General features: G+C 41.3%; 1 protein-coding gene across 1 annotated transcript; it reads right to left on the bottom strand.

The window, feature by feature from the left end:
• Window positions 1-1,843: 1,843 nt before the first annotated feature.
• On the bottom strand, window positions 1,844-19,728 carry LOC110512912 (protein O-linked-mannose beta-1,4-N-acetylglucosaminyltransferase 2). Its single transcript, XM_021593013.2, has 2 exons — window positions 19,427-19,728; window positions 1,844-3,935 (listed from the first exon to the last, which is right to left on the bottom strand). Exon 2 carries the CDS (start codon window positions 3,859-3,861, stop codon window positions 2,086-2,088), a length of 1,776 nt encoding a protein of 591 aa, XP_021448688.1. The 5' UTR covers window positions 3,862-3,935; window positions 19,427-19,728; the 3' UTR covers window positions 1,844-2,085.
• Window positions 19,729-20,164: the final 436 nt, after the last annotated feature.

Genomic DNA, 20,164 nt, shown 5'->3' on the forward strand with positions numbered 1-20,164 from the left:
TCATATAGACTTGGGCTGAGTCCCAAAATGGCACCCTATTCCCTATAGAGCACTACTTTTAGGCTCTGGTGACCTTTATAGTTCTTGGTCAAAAGTAGTACACTATAAAGGGAAGAGGGTGCCATTTGGGATAAAGACACTGAATCACGCATGGTTAGCAGCATTGATGAGCCATGGAATGGGTTATTACTCCAGTTTGATTCAGGGCATAGTAGTCATTACCAAAGCATCACAGGCTAATTATTTCACAAGTTTATGCATGCATATAATCTGCACAAATTTTCTATGATCACAATCAGAAATGGTACCGATTAATAGTAAGAAAGGAATTCTGATCATTTTCTGCAACTGTGTAGACTGAATAAAAAATAATAATAGGACAATTGAACTCAGAATTGCTGTAATGGGGATACTGAAGTGACATGAACCTTTTGTATGTATATTTTGACACACAGGGCAATGACAAAGAAACTGATTAAAGAAGCTCCAGTTTTTCTGAAAGAAATAGAACTAACCCTCGCATATCTAGCAACTGTACCGCATAGCAACAGAACCTTTCACATAAATACATGACATATTCTCTTTATTTTCATTTAGAGGAACACTGTTCTTAAAATACTGCTACATTTGAAGGAATAATGCATGTTTTAGTCCGCATCTTTAGAAAACTGCAAACATTTTCCTGGACACACTCTTTGAAAGTTTTTATCTGCCTGGTAACCACATTTTCAAATTCATTTTGGTTTCTCTTAAAGGGATACTTCGGGATTTTGGCAATGAGGCCCTTTATCTACTTCCCCAGGGTCAGATGAACTCATGGACACCCTTCTTATATGTTTCTGATTGCGGTTTGAAGGAAGCTGTTAACTTGTGCTAGCATAATTGCTAACTGGATTTAGCGCAATGACTGGAAGTGTATGGGTATTTGCAGCTAGCAGGCCTGGGCAAGTCCTGTCCTCTGGGTCCTGATTGTCACACTTTTGCCCCAGCTAACACACCTAACTCCAATAATCAACTAATCATGAGCTTCAGTTAAAAATTGAATTAGTTTAAAATCAGGTGTGTTTGCTAGGGATGGGGGAAAAGTGTCACACCAATTAGGCCCCCGAGGACTGGAATTGTCCAGACCTGAAGCAGATACCCAGCTAGCAGATACCCATAGACTTCCAGTCATTGTGCTAATGCTATTTAGGATTGGCTCACGAAACTACTTCTAACTTCCTTCATACTGCACGCAGAGGCATAAATAGGGTGTCCACAAGTTCATCGGACTCTGGGTAAGTAGAAAATTGCCAGAATCTTACAGTATCCCTTTAAGGTTTTGGCAACATTCTTCAAACAATTATGTAAATTGACAATTAGAAAGGCAACATGACAAAGCTACAACTTTGTGCAGGAGGGTAGGCTAAGCCACAAAGTTGTGATTTCTCAGATAACAAATCACAAACCAATCAAATCTGAGCTTTGCTGAAAACCTACATTACATACTCAAATAAGTACAGATATAGATAGGTTCAGTGTTTTAAGACTAATAAAAAATATTTTTGCTCATAAATAAGTATATTAAAGAAATTCCTATATCTCAAAAAGATAAGTTGTATAGCACTTTCTGCTATTGTTACAGACGATCCTTAAATCGTGACTCGTGTTCCTGCGTCCCATGCTAAATGCCATTGAACTTCCATTGCATTTCACTCTCTGTGTGAGGACATGGTTGTCTCTCATCCTAGATACAGATCACATATCAACTATCCTCAAATTGGAGACTATCCTCAATCACAGATTTTCATATTAATGAGATTGAACGGGATCTTAAGCACTTACAAATTCGTAACATATCATACGAATTGTAGGAAATATACATTTATTGTGCAGGACGTAACATATCATACAAAATGAATGACATCGTATACAATTGTGCACAATTTTCTGGGACCCATTTTTGGCTCGTGAGCGCTACTTTCAAAACTACTGGCTGAACTTATACAGAACCTTTCTAGTATCACCTTCAGTAATCCAAAACCCCAATATCTGATCATCTGGAACAAGCAGTCACAATCTTGTAACTGTATAGATCAACACAAATTATGTCCTGCACATGAGTACATCGGCAAAAGGCCCCAGGAGGTTTTTGTTAAAGATGCAGCGCACCCACACCAGGTACGTCGTAAAGGGTTTGATGTTTTCAGAGAAGGTATAGTTCTGGTGGGGGAGAATATAAGGCATGTACGTGTTCTCTCCTTGCTCTTGGATCCACACTTCGTACTTCACTTCCCTGACCTTCAGGTACTTCAGGTTCCAGGGGATTTGCCAGGACACAGTCAGCTTGGCCTCGTTGGTGGCCTGGACCGATGTCTGGCACTGGGGCTCTCTGACCCGGCCCGGGTGGACCGTGCTGGCAGGCTTGGCCTTCTTCAGGTTGGGCCTGGTTTTCACGATCGCTCTGAGAGCCTCTAGTAAAGAAGGGATGTCCACTATGGTGTCCTGGTAAATACGATAGAGCCACTCAGGGTTGCGGCAGCACAGGTGTCTGGGTACTTCCTTACTGGTCAGGATGTGATCCTGCTCTTCCTTATCCAGGTGGGCTATACCTCCCTGCTCCCAGGGCCTCTCTGGGTAGGCCACAGAGTTCTCCTCCACCATGTTCCTCCAGGCCACATACTGCAGATCCATGCCTGGTAGAGAGGCCAGGGTTTTGTAAGGGGTGTACTGCTCTGGGTTGACCGCATAGGGGAAGAGCTCCACAACGACGGCCCCCCGGGGGAGGAAGAGAGAGGAGACCAGCTGGGCCCCGTGCATGCTGACCAATATGGAGGCCCCGCTGATGACCTTGACGATTCTGGGGAAGTTCTGCTCCTCCAGAGACACCGTCACCGCTCTCATCTGGAACTCCTGCACTAACGCCAGGATCAGCTCCGCTTCGTTCAGGATGAGTCTGTTGATGGAGCGACTGAACACTACGAAGTACTCATCCTTTTCCTCCGCTGCACTCTCCTCTCCTCCTCTCGTGGTGATATTGAGCTTCTCCATCAGCGATGAGGCAAACTGGCGGATCTCGTTCCCAGAGACCAGGATGTTGGCTTTGGGGCCCTGTGGCTGGACAAAGCCGTACTGGTACCATGTGGTCATCTTGGACAAGCCCACGTAGGACTTTGTGAAGCACATAAGTTTTCCAAAGTTCCTCAGCTGCTCTTTGAGAAGTGGCTGCTTGTTGCTCAGCAGGCGGTAGAGGTCAAAGTGTGCACCCTCACCCCAGCCCTCCATGAAGACCAGGCGGGCCTCATCATCCAGGTCAGAGTACTGCCGCATGGTGTAGAAGATGGGCAGCAGGTCATCGTGGAACACGTGCATCAGGTTATCCGGATTGAACCGGTTGAGGATGAGGGTGACGTCAGGGACAAACACAGGCTTGGGCATGAACTTGAGGGCAGCTGCGGGCAGCTCCAGGAAGTTGAAGTACTGGGTGTTGTGATCCTCTACAGAGGACAGGTCCAGCAGGGCCGGCTGGAAGCGCCGGGGCCCCAGGTTGGGCAGCATGAAGGAGGAGTTGCTGTGGAAGAAGACAAACTCTTCGGCCTCGGTGCAGTAGCACAGGTAGTCGAAGCGGCAGATGCGGTCAGTGTGCATCTTGCCGGTGCAGACCATGCGGGTGCCATGCTCCTGGAGGGCGAGCAGAGCGGCGTGGTAGTCTATCCGGGCCTGGGACAGCTCCTGGGACTGGCGGGTCAGCTGCAGCTCCTCCTCCAGTACTGCAGCGTGCTCGCTTAGCCTGACGTACTTCCAGAGCAGTGCTGCCACCACCGACACCAGCAGGCCATTCAGAATGGCCGCCACGTTCATCCTGCAGCTCGCCGCACGCATCACAGCTCCACGTCCAATCTGATCTCTGATCTCACATGCATGCTCCGCCTCCCGCTAGCCAGGCGCCGATACACCTGGAGAGGGAGAGAGAGAGAGAGCGAGAGTGAGAGAGGGGGTGGGGGGGAGAGAGAGAATTTTTTGCATATTACTGATATCATGTTTCCAACTGAACATACTATATTTCAGACTTAGTAAACATAGAAATAATATCAAACAAAGTGTAAGCCTATTATTTTCAGTGCTTGATGAAGGTCTACATACCGGTAGAACAATTAAAATTTTAGGGATCAAAGTCCCTTCCCTTGAAAAAGTCTTTGTCTGCGTCCCAAATAAAGGGATACTCCGGGATTTTGGCAATGAAGCCCTTTATCTACTTCCCTAGAGTCAAATGAACTCGTGGATACCATTTTCATGTCTCTGCATGCAGTTGGAAGGTAGTTTCTCACTAGCTTTAGCTCAATTGCTAACTACAGTTAAAGCAATGACTAGAAGTCTATGGGAATAGCTAACAACGCTAGTTAACATTGGCTCGCAATACCTCTAACTTCCTTCATACTGGACGCAGAGACATACAAATGGTATCCACAAGGTCGTCGGACTCTGAGGAAGTAGATAAAGGGCCTCATTGCCAAAATCTCAAAGTATTCCTTTTAAATTCACTACTTTTGGCCAGGACCCATATGGCTCTGATCAAAAGTAGTGCACTGTATTGGCTAGGGAAAAGGGTGCCATTTGGGACGTATCCTTTGTTTACCTTGGTGGATAAGCACAGGCATTCCTAGAGCCTCAAATCACATTTCCCTCCTGGTTATGTCTTGATGAATGACATTGTGAGAAAGGGGAAAAGAAAAGTTCCTCTTAAAACTACACTAACCTGCATATTGAGAGAACAAGTGAGTCATGTGGTGAGACTGGCTATCTGCGTCCCAAATGCTATTCCCTATATAGTGCACTGCTTTTGATCACTCCAGGACCCATAGTGCACTACTTTTCACTGCAGCCCTATCTTGGGAATACAGTGCCATTTGGGATGCAGACACTAATTCAGATCCCAAGCAGCTGCTTCCAGACTATGTGGGAAAGTAGTCATCTAAAAGGTTGACTGCTACAAGAACAAATGTTTCAATAGGCTAGCCTCTGCCTGGAATACTATAAATATCACTTTCCATAATAGCGGCTGAGATTAAAATAATATAATTATTCCAGTATAAAAAAGTTGAGTAAATAACATACAGGTTTGAGACTTAAACAATTAATTTAAAATATGCTTTATATCACCATGATAATTTAGCAATACTCAAAAAGAAGAGTCAAGAGAGTTAGCGTAGTCATTGGCATCTATAATATTCATCAGAATCTACGGACTATCTCCCTAACCTTCAACTTTGGGCTGTAGACACTAAATACACTCCCTTCCTCTCTCTGGAGCCAGACGGTCTGCAGTAGGCTTTTTCGGTATACTGTATATGCTGTATTCCAGAGTATTTGGTAATAGCCACGGGATGGTTTTTCAATACCAAATATTTTTTAAGTAAATACCTGCAGTCAACTTGTGCAGTAGGTTAGGAAATAAAGCAGATCACGTTCTTCATTTCACCTCTCACATTATTATTCATTATGAAGTGTAGGCCTACCGGTAGTCCCCAGTCACGCTTGTTTACAAGCACACAACAACAAGACATCGGAGCTTTGTGAGTCACATTGTTGTGCAGCATGCGCCAGGTGATCTAGTTAAAGTATGGAATTCACAACTAAATGTTTGCCAGCTAAATATCTTATAACTATTAAAGGAAAACCCCCACCCAAAAACTATATTTTGGTATTTGTTTCATTAGTCCATTGTTGACATAGTCCCAAGTTTTCAAGATGTAACTTTCAAAATACAGAGATCTGGCCCGTATGATGAATTTTGCATCATGTGATGCTGCGTTTTGCAGAGCTAAATGCTCTGAAGATGTGAATTTGGTTTGCTGATTTAGTACCTAGTTATCTATGAAAATGGAAGTATCAATGAACATGATTGTGGGAAATTAATGAATGCTCAGTTTGTCTGGCGCTGGAGTACCACGTACCGCTAGTAGGATTTTAGACACAGACTTAAGTGCTAGCCATCTAGTCTATGTTTTATAAATGTACAATGAGTATAAAACATGATTCTGGTTAAATTTATAACAAAAATTGATTTTCATATGAAGCTTTGAAAGCCAGATCAGTGATTATTGCAAAAAAAGCAGGTTAAACTATTTTGATAAAATAATTAAATCATTAGTGGGTCAAAGGCTTATATTTATAATCCCTGAATTCATTAGATTATTCCTGTTTCAAATCCAGTGAATTGACCTTATTTGTGCAACAAAGCTTATTCAGAGAAAAAGTTTCAAAAATCAAGATAAATCACCCATAAACTTGAAAACAATCTACATATGGTTTTTAGGCCTACCTTGCTGTCTAATATTAGTTTTGTGTGTGCAGCAAACTGTGAGCAGAATTTGTTACTTTTATAACATTTAAGAGCTGTGATATCTGTCCTGCAAACAGTTTATCAGAGACTGTAAAAATGTTTGCATGCGCTCGTTTTCATTTAACTAGCAATCACTATGGTATTTTCCATGTACTTGTTAGCATTGCTAACCTTGGTATTACAGAGGCTCAGTGGGGTTTGAAAATAGTGCCCCTTGTGTGCGGCGCCGGTATTACCGAATATCCCAGGATGGCACAAGGTCGGTTTGAAGGTAGGACAATCTGGATACCACCCAAGTCTATTTTGCAGCCAAGCCCATCTATCCTTCAATCCCATGTTGAGTAAAATAATTCCAGGTTAACCCTACCTCAATGTCTCTAATGCTTTGAGCAGCAGACATGGAGCACAAGATTCATAGAGCAGATATCATGGAAACATAATGAACGGGCATTGCCACTTCTAACACACATTTGGACAGACACACATGCACCTCTGATTTCTTAAAATTTTCCTCTGTAAAATCACTCTATCCTAAAAACTCCTGGAGAATCCTCCTTCGCCACTAGCATCCCCAGAGAGCAGCCATCCCCCCATGGTCTTCCTGTCTCTCTCTCTCTTCTCTCCAGACTGAGCTCATAAAGAACTCCAGTATCTCTGGCCTGACTCGGTCTCAGTCCCAAATGGCACCCTATTTCCTATTTAGTGCAATACTTTTGACCAGGGCCCATTGGACACAGCCAGCCTTACACTCTCCTAAGCCCCGGACTCTCTCTCCTCTAGCAGCCAGCCAACCCAAGGGCCCTGGAGGAAGAAGCCAGACTGAACAAAGACATGATGGCTCCATCTCTCCCTCCCTGCACTCTCTTTCACTCTCTCTTGCTGCTCTCATTCTCTTTCCATATCTGCTCTCATATGCTGCAATAGAGGCAGGCAAAGTCCTAAGGCTATTTTGACATCCAAATACATAGGCTACAATATGTCAGTGGTAGTAGTAGGCTCAGTATTTGTGGTAATACCCTGCAGTTGTAGCTAAGTTATAGGAAAAAGATCAGTCACCCAAGAGCTTTTTTACTTTTTTTCATTATGATTTGAGATGTAGTTAAGCAAAAGAGCATGATACTAATTCAGGTGGGAAAAGTCTTATTGTATCTATAGATGGAGATAAGGGCTTCCATCTATAGATACAATATGATAGCAATGCAGATGTACTGGTACACAGAATACTCATATGTGAACTGCACTACATTTGAAGATCAACTGAGTGACACCCATCGTTCTTTTGGGGCCTCCTTTTTTCTTCTCTCCCCCAAATATTTGACTTGGATCGCCATTTGCCAAGGGAACTGGCAGAGGAGACAGGTTTGGTTAACTCACCTCTGCCCACTGACCCATATTGTACTGACAGGGGGCTAAAGCCCATAGTTAGACACTGCTCGTGACCTTGACAGCTGGGCCTATAGGCTTCATGACCTGGATGTCATCAGGAGTACATGGCTGTCCCAAATGGCACCATATCCCCTTTACAGTGCACTACTTTTGATGTGACCTGATCAGAAGAAGTGCACTACAAAGGGAATAGGGTGCCATTTGAAAAATAAATTACCTACAGGGTTCCTCTTTGACCAAGCCCCCTACATGGGATTTAGGTCCAGAAATTACTTCTAAGATTTCAAATGTACCTGTATAGGCAGATAGCACAAACCCCTCGGCTTTCCCAAACCCCTCGGCTTTCCCTTTTAGCCTACCCATTTAACCAATTCCTACATGCGTTTAAGTTGGTATGATATTCAGACAATACCACTTCATTTTACTCATTCACGAAGGATGAGAAATGGGCTAATAGTGCTCAATGCATTTTTTTGCTGCTTAAATGTCACAGCATGAAGACCTAAAGCAGCATTGCCCTCCAATCCATGAGGACAAGGGCAATGGTGCCAGTGGTGAGCGTTAATCCTCCTCAATGCACACAGGCGGCCCACAGGGATGCGTGCAGGGCCCACTGCAATTCCACTGTGCCAAGTACTGAAGGTTTTTCCAAACGTCAGCCTGCCTCTGTGATAAATTAGCAGGCAATTCCATGGCATCATCTTCAGCTAAGACTGCACTGACCCACTGAGGTTTCGGCTGGAGATCAAAAGTTTTTGTGAGCGAAAATGTGGATCCAAACTCCACCGCTCCACTCCCCAGTGTTCTCCCTAAAGAGGCACCCCATGATGCTTTCCATATTAAATATCCTGTTGTGTAATATTTTATTCCAATTCTGAATTATACAGATGTATAGAAAAGGATGGTAGGATCTATTGGGACATGCTAGCACTCAGGAAAAACAGACCACTCAATTTAAGAAGTGGATTATTAATGATTACATAGCGTAATGGAAAGTCTCGCACAGTTTGACAATAAATCTGGACTTTCTAAAAAAAAGACTCTGGCACCGTAACCAGCACGCAGAAATGACAGGACAAGTAAAAAAAAAAAATGCTTAGCCATCCTGTTACTAGGAACACAGAACTAGAAAGATATTGTAGATAAGATTTGTTGCACAACCGTTCACTGTTGTCATTTGTTGCACACCATTCAGGCACAATGACTTCAATTAGCCTACATTTTGGTGCTCCAGATAATATTGCGGTACACACACTACTAAGAGACGGCCTTGAAGTCCATTATATGTAGTGAAATACATTTTCTATCTAGTGTTTTTTGTGAAAATCAGACAAAGTAGGCTACAATGAGGGAAAAAAGTATTTGACCCCGTGCTGATTTTGTACATTTGCCCACTGACAAAATGATCAGTCTATAATTTTAAATGGTAGGTTTATTTGAACAGTGAGAGACAGAATAACAACAAAAAAATCCAGAAAGACGCATGTCAAAAATGTTTGATTTGCATTTTAATGAGGGAAATAAGTATTTGACCCCTCTGCAAAACATGATTTAGTACTTGGTGGCAAAACCCTTGTTGGCAATCAGAGGTCAGACGTTTCTTGTAGTTGGCCACCAGGTTTGCACACATCTCAGGATGGATTATGTCCCACTCCTCTTTGCAGATCTTCTCCAAGTCATTTAAGGTTTCGAGGCTGATGTTAGGCAACTTGAACATTCAGCTCCCTCCACAGATTTTCTATGGGATTAAGGTCTGGAGACTGGTTAGGCCACTCCAGGACCTTAATGTGCTTCTTCTTGAGCCACTCCTTTATTGCCTTGGCCGTGTGTTTTGGGTCATTGTCATGCTGGAATACCCATCCACGACCCATTTTCAATGCCCTGGCTGAGGGAAGGAGGTTCTCACCCAAGATTTGACGGTACATGGCCCCATCCATCATCCATTTGATGCGGTGAAGTTGTCCTGTCCCCTTAGCAGAAAAACACCCCCAAAGCATAATGTTTCCACCTCCATGTTTGACGATGGGGATGGTGTTCTTGGGGTCATAGGCAGCATTCCTCCTCCTCCAAACACGGCGAGTTGAGTTGATGCCAAAGAGCTCCATTTTGGTCTCATCAGACCAATACACTTTCACCCAGTTGTCCTCTGAATCATTCAGATGTTCATTGGCAAACTTCAGATGGACATGTATATGTGCTTTCTTGAGCAGGGGGACATCGCGGGCACTGCAGGATTTCAGTCCTTCACGGCGTAGTGTGTTACTAATTGTTTTCTTGGTGACTATGGTTCCAGCTGCCTTGAGATCATTGACAAGATCCTCCCGTGTAGTTCTGGGCTGATTCCTCACCGTTCTCATGATCATTGCAACTCCACGGAGTTGAGATCTTGCATGGAGCCCCAGGCAGAGGGAGATTGATCGTTCTTTTGTGTTTCTTCCATTTGCGAATAATCGCACCAACTGTTGTCACCTTCTCACCAAGCTGCTTTGCAATGGTCTTATAGCCCATTCCAGCCTTGTGTAGGTCTACAATCTTGTCCCTGACATCCTTGGAGAGCTCTTTGGTCTTGGCCATGGTGGAGAGTTTGGAATCTGATTGATCGATTGCTTCTGTGGACAGGTGTCTTTTATACAGGTTGGGTGAGTTTATGTGAAAAATTATTTTATTAATATCACTAGCTGCAACAGAATACCTCCATGGCAGGGTTTCCGTTAGGAGAATATGGCACCTGACATTTTGACCGGCTGCATTTAAAATCAGGGCGTCCACCCATAATGCTGAGAATGACAGATCACATTTAGATTATGGTAATTCATATTAACAGAACATGCAAGTCGAGGAAGCAGCGATGTGCAGTCCTTCTTACCTAATTCTGTTGCGCACTTTGAAGATGTTAGAATAACTGTTCAGGGCTTATATAAATACGATGCATGCCAGTTTCTCTTGGCAAAGAGAGATTGACTGCATCACTTATTTTTATAAGAAACATTGTGTTGAAAATCCCAAAATGTTTGCATAGTCAACTTACACAACGCTCTGACACACACACTTATCCCACCAGCCATGCCACCAGGGGTCTTTTCACAGTCCCAAAATCCAGACCAAATTCAAGAAAGCGTACAGAATGACTCTAACCTAAGTCTATGTAAACTTCCGACTTCAACAGTATATAGGTTTTCAAAATGCAGTCGTGGTGGGTGATACGCTGATGGAGCCTGTTTCCTCCAGCATCTCCACAAGTTCCTTTGCTGTTGTTCTGGGATTTGCACTTTGAGCATACCAAAGTACGTTCATCTCTAGGAGACAGAACGCGTCTCCTTCCTGAGCAGTATGACGGCTGCGTGGTCCCATGGTGTTTATACTTGTGTACTATTGTTTGTACAGATAAATGTGGTACCTTCAGGCATTTGGAAATTGCTCCCAAGGATGAACCAGACTTGTGGAGGTCTACAAAAAAAAAAATCTGAGGTCTTGGCTGACTTCTTTTGATTTTCCCATGATGTCAAGCAAAGAGGCACTGAGTTTGAAGGTAGGCCTTGAAATACACCTCCAATTGACTCAAATTATGTAAATTAGCCTATCAGAAGCTTCTAAAGCCATGACATAATTTTCTGGAATTTTTCAAGCTGTTTAAAGGCACAGTCAACTTAGTGTATGTACATTTCTGACCGTCCTGCCAAAACTATAGTTTGATAACAAGAAATTTGTGGCGTGGTTGAAAAACTAGTTTTAATGACTCCAACCTAAGTGTATGTAAACCTCCGACTTCAAAATGTGTGCGTGTGTATATATAAAAATAAAGTGTGTGTGTGTGTATATATATATATATATATATATATATATACACACACATATATATATATATACATACATACATACACACACACACACATACTTTGTTTTTTATAATACCATCTTTGAGAACTAACAAAAAAAAAGCTATACAGTCAAGGAGAAGAGAAACTGGGCATTCTGGGCACATGCCCATTGATTTTTTGCAGAGGAACACAGCATTAGCCATTGCAAAATGCATAGAAATGCAGGAAATTAGCTTTAAAACTGCAAAATTGTCTCAGCTCCATGCAAAACTGTGTAGAATTTCTGGAAATTAGCTTCAAAACCTCAATGTTCTGAGCTCAATGGAAAAATGTGTAGATTTGCAGAAAATGTGCTTTATAACAGCAAACATCTATGCCGCCAATAGACTGTTAGTTTATATTTCCTCTCCCAATGAACTTTGTGGATGTCAAAACAATAACTGTCTACAAAAATCTCTTCACTTTAAAATGTTGATTACTTCTACTTGCCATTGTCATTCACCTGATAAGACATGGTTACATTTTTTTCTGCTAACATATGATGAAGGTCCCTGGTTTGCCTGGCTGGGGGTCTCTGGGCAAGAAAAGTTTGAAAACCCCTGGACTAAATCATTTAAAAACATTTTTATAATATGTATACTATAGAACTACATGTCTACTGAACTAATTATTAGGCCTAAATAGACATTGACAGCCTGGGTTGTTGGAAAACTGATGTCCTTACATAGCTTAACTTCTGTTGCTGCGGGGAATAACACACTCTGAATGAAGAGTAAACAGAGCGCTTTTTGCTTGACATTTTCTGTGTGAGGAAGTAAATGTTACATTAAGAGTAAAATTATCCAATTGCAGAAAGGTCAGCATAGTTCCAATCATAATCATATGCATGCATGAACTCGGGCTACAACTGGGAATGCTTCACATTTAAATGATATTTCTGTCTGGCTTAATGTTACCGCTCCAGCTCCACTTCATCAGTATTCAGTCTCCCTAGAGCTCCCACCCACCCACCACGCTTCTCAGTCAACCAACTCACCCACATCTGCTTTCCCCTAATAGTCCCAAAATCTTTGTTATACTGAATGCTGCTTATAAATAATGAAACAGGCATTAAGAAAAGTAAATATTCCCTTAGAAGGCAGCAGGCAGGCGATACAGTAAGTAAATATGCTGTGCGTAGAAAAACTGTTAAACCAGCCAGACTGGACAACACATTTCTAGCCTGAGGTTTCACCTGACTTCTCTCTATGCTTTTACAATACAAATGGCTTTCTACTTTTGTCTCTCTGAGAAGACAAAGAGCACAAAGCCTGGAGTAGTTCTGTCTTTATAGATGTCCCTGGGTGACCTAGTAATCCCAAGGCTCTTTCTTAATTGTCCTGATTCCTCAGATCCTCTCTCTTTGCCTCCTCAAAATGTACAGAAGATCCGAGGTTCCTTTGTCTAATCTTCTTCTCCAATGCATGTCGGGGAGGCAAAGAGAGAGGACGTGAGGAATCAAGGAAAGACAATTGAAAAAAATAGCCCTTGTTTCAGGGAAGCTGAAAAGGTCTTTGAAATAGTAAAGACAATTCAGCATCTGGGCAATTCCACAGTAGAGCTCAGTAGAGTAGAGTACAGCACAGCAGAGAGCATTCGAGTACAGCAAAGTACAGTAGTCAAGTAGAGTACCGTAAAGTACAGTACTATAGTGTACCTAACTCTAGTGTGCCCACTAGAGTATAGTTCAGTATTCTTTACTTTGTTGTAGCCAATTCAACTGCCAATTCAACTGCAGAAATTCCGTTAGCGGTTTCTTTATTTATTCCGTTACCAATCAAGTTATAATCACAATAATTCATAAACCAAATTGATAATCAGTAAAAAAAAACACTGACTACTTAATAGATCTACCTTTATTTGTTACTTGTGAACTTCCATTATCCTCCCCTCCTAATGAGGGAGAGAAATTAGAAAATATCTTAAACATGTGGGTTTTTGATAACAGAATTTCAAGAAACAAGGCAATTTTTCTGAAACTTAAAGGCAGAAAAATGTATCCAAAACTAAATATAAAGTGTTGATATTTGTTGGTAAGGGGTGTTTCCTTCAATGTGAGTGTTATATACAGTGCCTTGCGAAAGTATTCGGCCCCCTTGAACTTTGCGACCTTTTGACACATTTCAGGCTTCAAACATAAAGATATAAAACTGTATTTTTTTGTGAAGAATCAACAACAAGTGGGACACAATCGTGAAGTGGAACGACATTTATTGGATATTTCAAACTTTTTTAACAAATCAAAAACTGAAAAATTGGGCATGCAAAATTATTCAGCCCCCTTAAAACCAGTTGCATCTCTAGGGGCGCTATTTCATTTTTGGATAAAAAACGTTCCCGTTTTAAGCGCGATATTTTGTCACGAAAAGATGCTCGACTATGCATATTCTTTTTGGAAAGAAAACACTCTGAAGTTTCAGAATCTGCAAAGATTTTGTCTGTAAGTGCCCCAGAACTCATTCTACAGGCGAAACCAAGATGATACGTTAAACAGGAAATGAGCAGAATTTCTGAAGCTCTGTTTTCTAATGTCTCCTTATATGGCTGTGAATGCGACAGGAATAAGCTTAGACCTTCTGCCGTTTCCCCAAGATTTCGGCAGCATTGTGACGTATTTGTAGGCATATCATTGGAAGATTGGCCATAAGAGACTACATTTTCCAGGGGTCCGCCCGGTGTCCTTTGTCTAAATTTGTGCGTAATCTTCAGGTGCGGGCATTTTCTCCTGGGATTCAGGAGAGAAAGCACACTTCCACGAACGATATATCATCGAAGAGATATGTGAAAAACACCTTGAGGATTGATTCTAAACAACGTTTGCCATGTTTTCAGTCGATATTATGGAGTTAATTTGGAAAAAAGTTCGCGTTTTGAGGACTGAATTTTCGTTTTTTTTTGGTAGCCAAATGTGATGTACAAAACGGAGCTATTTCTAATACACAAAGAATCTTTTTGGAAAAACTGAGCATCTGCTATCTAACTGAGAGTCTCCTCATTGAAAACATCTGAAGTTCTTCAAAGGTAAATTATTTTATTTGAAGGCTTTTATGTTTTTGTTGAAATGTTGCGTGCTGGATGCTAACGCTAAATGCTAACGCTAAATGCTAACGCTAAATGCTAACGCTAAATGCTAACGCTAAATGCTAACGCTAGCTAGCTACTTTTACACAAATTATTGTTTTCCTATGGTTGAGAAGCATATTTTGAAAATCTGAGATGACAGTGTTGTTTACAAAAGGCTAAGCTTGAGAGATGGCATATTTATTTCATTTCATTTGCGATTTTCATGAATAGTTAACGTTGTGTTATGCTAATGAGCTTGCTGATAGATTTACACAATCCTGGATACAGGGGTTTTTTCATAGCTAAACGTGACGCAGAAAACGGAGCGATTTGTCCTAAACAAATAATCTTTCAGGAAAAACTGAACATTTGCTATCTGAGAGTCGCCTCATTGAAAACATCTGAAGTTCTTCAAAGGTAAATTATTTTTTTGAATGCTTTTCTGTTTTTTTGTGTAAATGTTGCCAGCTGAATGCTAAATGCTACGCTAAATGCTACGTTAGTCATCAATACTGTTACACAAATGCTTGTTTTGCAATGGTTGAGAAGCATATTTTGAAAATCTGAGATGACAGTGTTGTTAACAAAAGGCTAAGCTTGAGAGCTAGCATATTTATTTCATTTCATTTGCGATTTTCATGAATAGTTAACGTTGCGTTATGGTAATGAGCTTGAGTCTGTATTCACGATCCCGGATCCGGGATGGGGAGATCAGAAAGGTTAAGTTAATACTTTGCCAACTTTTGCTGCGATTACATCTGTAAGACGCTTGGGGTATGTCTCTATCAGTTTTGCACATCGAGAGACTGAAATTTTTTCCCCTTCCTCCTTGCAAAACAGCTCGAGCTCAGTGAGGTTGGATGGAGAGCATTTGTGAACAGCAGTTCTCAGTTCTTTCCACAGATTCTCGATTGGATTCAGGTCTGGACTTTGACTTGGCCATTCTAACACCTGGATATGTTTATTTTTGAACCATTCCATTGTAGATTTTGCTTTATGTTTTGGATCATTGTCTTGTTGGAAGACACATCTCCGTCCCAGTCTCAGGTCTTTTGCAGACTCCATCAGGTTCTTCCAGAATGGTCCTGTATTTGGCTCCATCCATCTTCCCATCAATTTTAACCATCTTCCCTGTCCCTGCTGAAGAAAAGCAGGCCCAAACCATGATGCTGCCACCACCATGTTTGACAGTGGGGATGGTGTGTTCAGGGTGATGAGCTGTGTTGCTTTTAGATCTCTGCAGTTCATCCAGAGTGATCATGGGCCTCTTGGCTGCATCTCTGATCAGTCTTCTCCTTGTATGAGCTGAATGTTTAGAGGGACGGCCAGGACTTGGTAGATTTGCAGTGGTCTGATACTCCTTCCATTTCAATATTATCGCTTGCACAGTGCTCCTTGGGATGTTTAAAGCTTGGGAAATCTTTTTGTATCCAAATCCGGCTTTAAACTTCTTCACAACAGTATCTCGGACCTGCCTGATGTGTTCCTTGTTCTTCATGATGCTCTCTGCGCTTTTAGCGAACCTCTGAGACTATCACAGTGCAGGTGCATTTATACGGAGACTTGATTACACACAGGTGGATTGTATTTATCATCATTAGTCATTTAGGTCAACATTGGATCATTCAGAGATCCTCACTGAACTTCTGGAGAGAGTTTGCTGCACTGAAAGTAAAGGGGCTGAATAATTTTGCACGCCCAATTTTTCAGTTTTTGATTTGTAAAAAAAGTTTGAAATATCCAATAAATGTCGTTCCACTTCATGATTGTGTCCCACTTGTTGTTGATTCTTCACAAAAAAATACAGTTTTATATCTTTATGTTTGAAGCCTGAAATGTGGCAAAAGGTCGCAAAGTTCAAGGGGGCTGAATACTTTCGCAAGGCACTGTATATCTAATACCTTTAGACTATTTCTGGTAGAGGTTTTCCAAAAAAATACCCCTTTTCCATCTTTGCTTACTCCTACATTTTAAGATGGAAAATTGTTAAAAAAAAAATTAAAAAAAAAAAAAGTATATCCCTTAATTAATAATAAAAGATTTGCCATACTCCTTTGAACTTCACATGGGTTCTTTTAGATGGAAATGACCATATCCTTTTTTTTTTTACATAGTCACTAATCTCTCATCTATACATGATCAAACCTCTGACATTTGTAGTGATGGGAGCAGGAGACAGTAGTGTTTCCAAACTGCTCCTATATGGGTTTGGTTACAAAAGGGTGAGCAGTAGCAGCAGTAACCAAGGAGAATGTTGTTAAGCCTCTCTCTGATGACATCACAGCAGTAGCGACTGAGCTGAGGCTGAGCGTGCCAGGTCTCTCTATCAGGACTTGGCTGACAGGCCTTGCACAGCTCCCTAGTGTTTTGTATTGCCGTTTGCCTTGGAGATGATAAGCACCCTGATGATGGGGATGGGAGAAGCAGCAGCCTGGAGATTCTAATGCATTTTAATAAGGCTCCCGCTCCACGATAGGTAAACAGCGCTGTTAGTATCTTACTCTGGCATTTCTACCCACTGTCTGTCGCTGGCTTGTCCCTTCAGGATCACCTTGGAGATTCCCTCCCTGCTCTGCATCCTCATCCTTTTGAAGGACAACTTGCTCACCTCTCCGTTCTCACAAAGAACCACTTAATAGACCGCTCTTCTCAGCTAGTTTATTGCCTGCGTCCTCCAGGCTCATTTGAGGCGTCCCCGTTTGTCATTTTATTCCTGGCCCAATTGTGGCATGTCAGGTTGGATCAAGCCTCCTAGCGCTCATGTTAGCTAGAGCTACAGACCAACGCACAACATTAGCAGCTGTACCATACTCTCCCTCGCTTTCGCTCTGCTGGGGACACACTGTCAGCCTGCCACTGTCACAAAAACCAAGATGCAGTTAAAGCCACCGTAGCCTGTAAGGTTTCCAATCATTTAAAATGCACCCCTTGAATTCTAAAAGAAAATCACTTATAAACCCCTTAATAGCCTAGATTATTTTCCTTAAAGTTGACAGTACTTGGTTTGTTTCCAGTCATTGTTGCCCCAGGGGGGCCCATGAGAAATGCTGGCTGATGCATCCATTCTGCAGGTTCAGGAGAAATGTCAGACAGAAGCGAGGACAGAACATCCTCTGGAAACATTGCAGCATAGCACATTATAATTCAGCAACATGACAGACTCCTAAAAGGCCAGAAAATGAAATGCAATACTATGACATAGAAAAATAGAATAGGTATCTCATATATAGGCCTAAAAGGAAGTGTGCATTACACAGATATCCTAAAAAGCAGAAACTGTGTATTGTCAATAATACACCAACGAATTAGGCTACTTTCCTAATATTCAGATACACACTTCTCTCATCAACTCCCCCAGACTTCCACTTCATCTACCTCAACTACAGGCTGCCAGCTGAGCTCCCATTCACTATAGATGACCTTCCTAACAGAAGTACCGAGGCCATGAAAATTAGGCATTCATATTTAGGACAGGTTGGCTGTTTTCATGATATGTAGGCTATAGCAGCACCCACTCACCTGAGATCAAGAGCAACAGGTGAGAGAGGTCCATATTGCAGAAGTCATGATAGCCTACTTAAAAAAATTAATCATTCATAGTTCATTCATTTTCTACTTTGCACATGCTTCCATTGCAAAACTACCATTCCAGTGTTTTACTTGCTATATTGTATTTACTTTGCCACCATGGCCTTTTTTGCCTTTACCTCCCTTCTCACCTCATTTGCTCACATCGTATATAGACTTGTTTATACTGTATTATTGACTATGTTTGTTTTACTCCATGTGTAACTCTGTGTTGTTGTATGTGTCGAAGTGCTTTGCTTTGCTTTATCTTGGCCAGGTCGCAGTTGTAAATGAGAACTTGTTCTCAACTTGCCTACCTGGTTAAATAAAGGTGAAATAAATAAATAAAATAAAAATAGTGTTGGCTAGGCCTATTTGTGAAACTATTAATTTAATGTGTAATCAAACACGGGATTCAAGTAGGTCTGGACAGGAGTGATGTTTGTAGGATGTAGTCGTTTGTATGTGCTGTATTGTTTATAAGACATCAAATAAAATCTTGTAAAAAATGTATTAAAAAAAGGTCGATTCAAAAACGAAATATGAAAACCTCAAGAATGCTGGTTTTCAACTTTAGTTGGTGGGATTTTCATAAACGTCATCCTCAGTCAACATGGATGTGTCTGTATGCGATTTAGGAAATTCTTGAAAATGTAAGGGATTAATTACTTGGGTTTGTGATTACCCTGGTGTAGCTAAATCTATTCCAGGATTAATCAATCCCAGACCAGAAAATACTACCTGACCAAACTGTGTTAGCAGTTACCCTTTTATGTCATCCAGAATTGAGTTGAACACACAGAACCCTCATAATGACAGGACAAACGTGTTTACTTCAGTCTTGTTAAGGCCTAGACAAAACTGTGTTAATGAAGAATCGCGATTGATAACAATGTCAGGGTTCAGATTACAATAGTTATGATTAAACACGTATAGCCTTTGTAGGACTAAGCTTGACTGATATTCATGAAGACTCCATGGGCTGCTTAGAAACAGGTCCTGTTCATATTTGAAGCCATATAATAATTTGTCCAAGCAAACCGCTAACGTTACATTCTTGCGTTAAAATAATGTGTTATGCCATGAGCAGAATACATTGATACAGTGGCGTCAAGACAATTTGCCAATGACCGCATTGCTTTTGAATTCGAAACTTTGTCTTGAAACTAAGTTTTCAAACATCACATTGAAACCATGACATGCACCGATAAAACGTTTTTTTTATTCTTACCGGGGAGTTTCGATTAAACTGAAAAGGTATTTTCTTCACTGTAGCTGAAACGTTTCAGCTAAGGCAGCATTACAAGCTCCAGAGCATACTCTCCGCAGAAACGTTCCAGAGGATTGACGTGATAGAACGAACCTCCTTAACGATATGCCTCGATGTAGGTGCAACAGTACGAAATATCAACGCATTCATTCATCAAGTTTAAGTTAAACAGTATTTTTTATGTTAGCTGTCAAAAAGGCGATTTCGATTCTACTTGCTATCCTGTCTCCACCCACTGCAAAGTCAAATCCCACATCCAAAACTCGCGAGATGTTATCGGCGCTTTCTCCACACTCTTTGATGTGACCATAATTACAATGTAAGAGGACATAAAATGTTTAAAATATATATATAATTCCACATAATGCGAGGTTCAGGAATTTGCACAACGATTTGATTGTATATTTTATGGAGACCAAAGTATGGAACATTTATAATTTTCTCTAGTATTATGTTTATCTTGCATAGACCACTAGTTACAATTCACTCATGTGCAAACTACTTTGTTTTTCAGGACAAGCTATATACACATATCACAAATTGCATAGAGAATGTTTATATTAGAAAACATTTCAACATACTGCATTGCTCTGCTCTCCTCACAGCTCCATATTTCCTTTGGCATTTCATTAATCACAGTTTGCACCCTACTGACAGGGGGTTAGGGGACATTACATTTGCATTAATCATGCTCAATCT

This window comes from Oncorhynchus mykiss, chromosome 3, assembly GCF_013265735.2.
Source record: "Oncorhynchus mykiss isolate Arlee chromosome 3, USDA_OmykA_1.1, whole genome shotgun sequence".
NCBI lineage: Eukaryota > Metazoa > Chordata > Actinopteri > Salmoniformes > Salmonidae > Oncorhynchus > Oncorhynchus mykiss.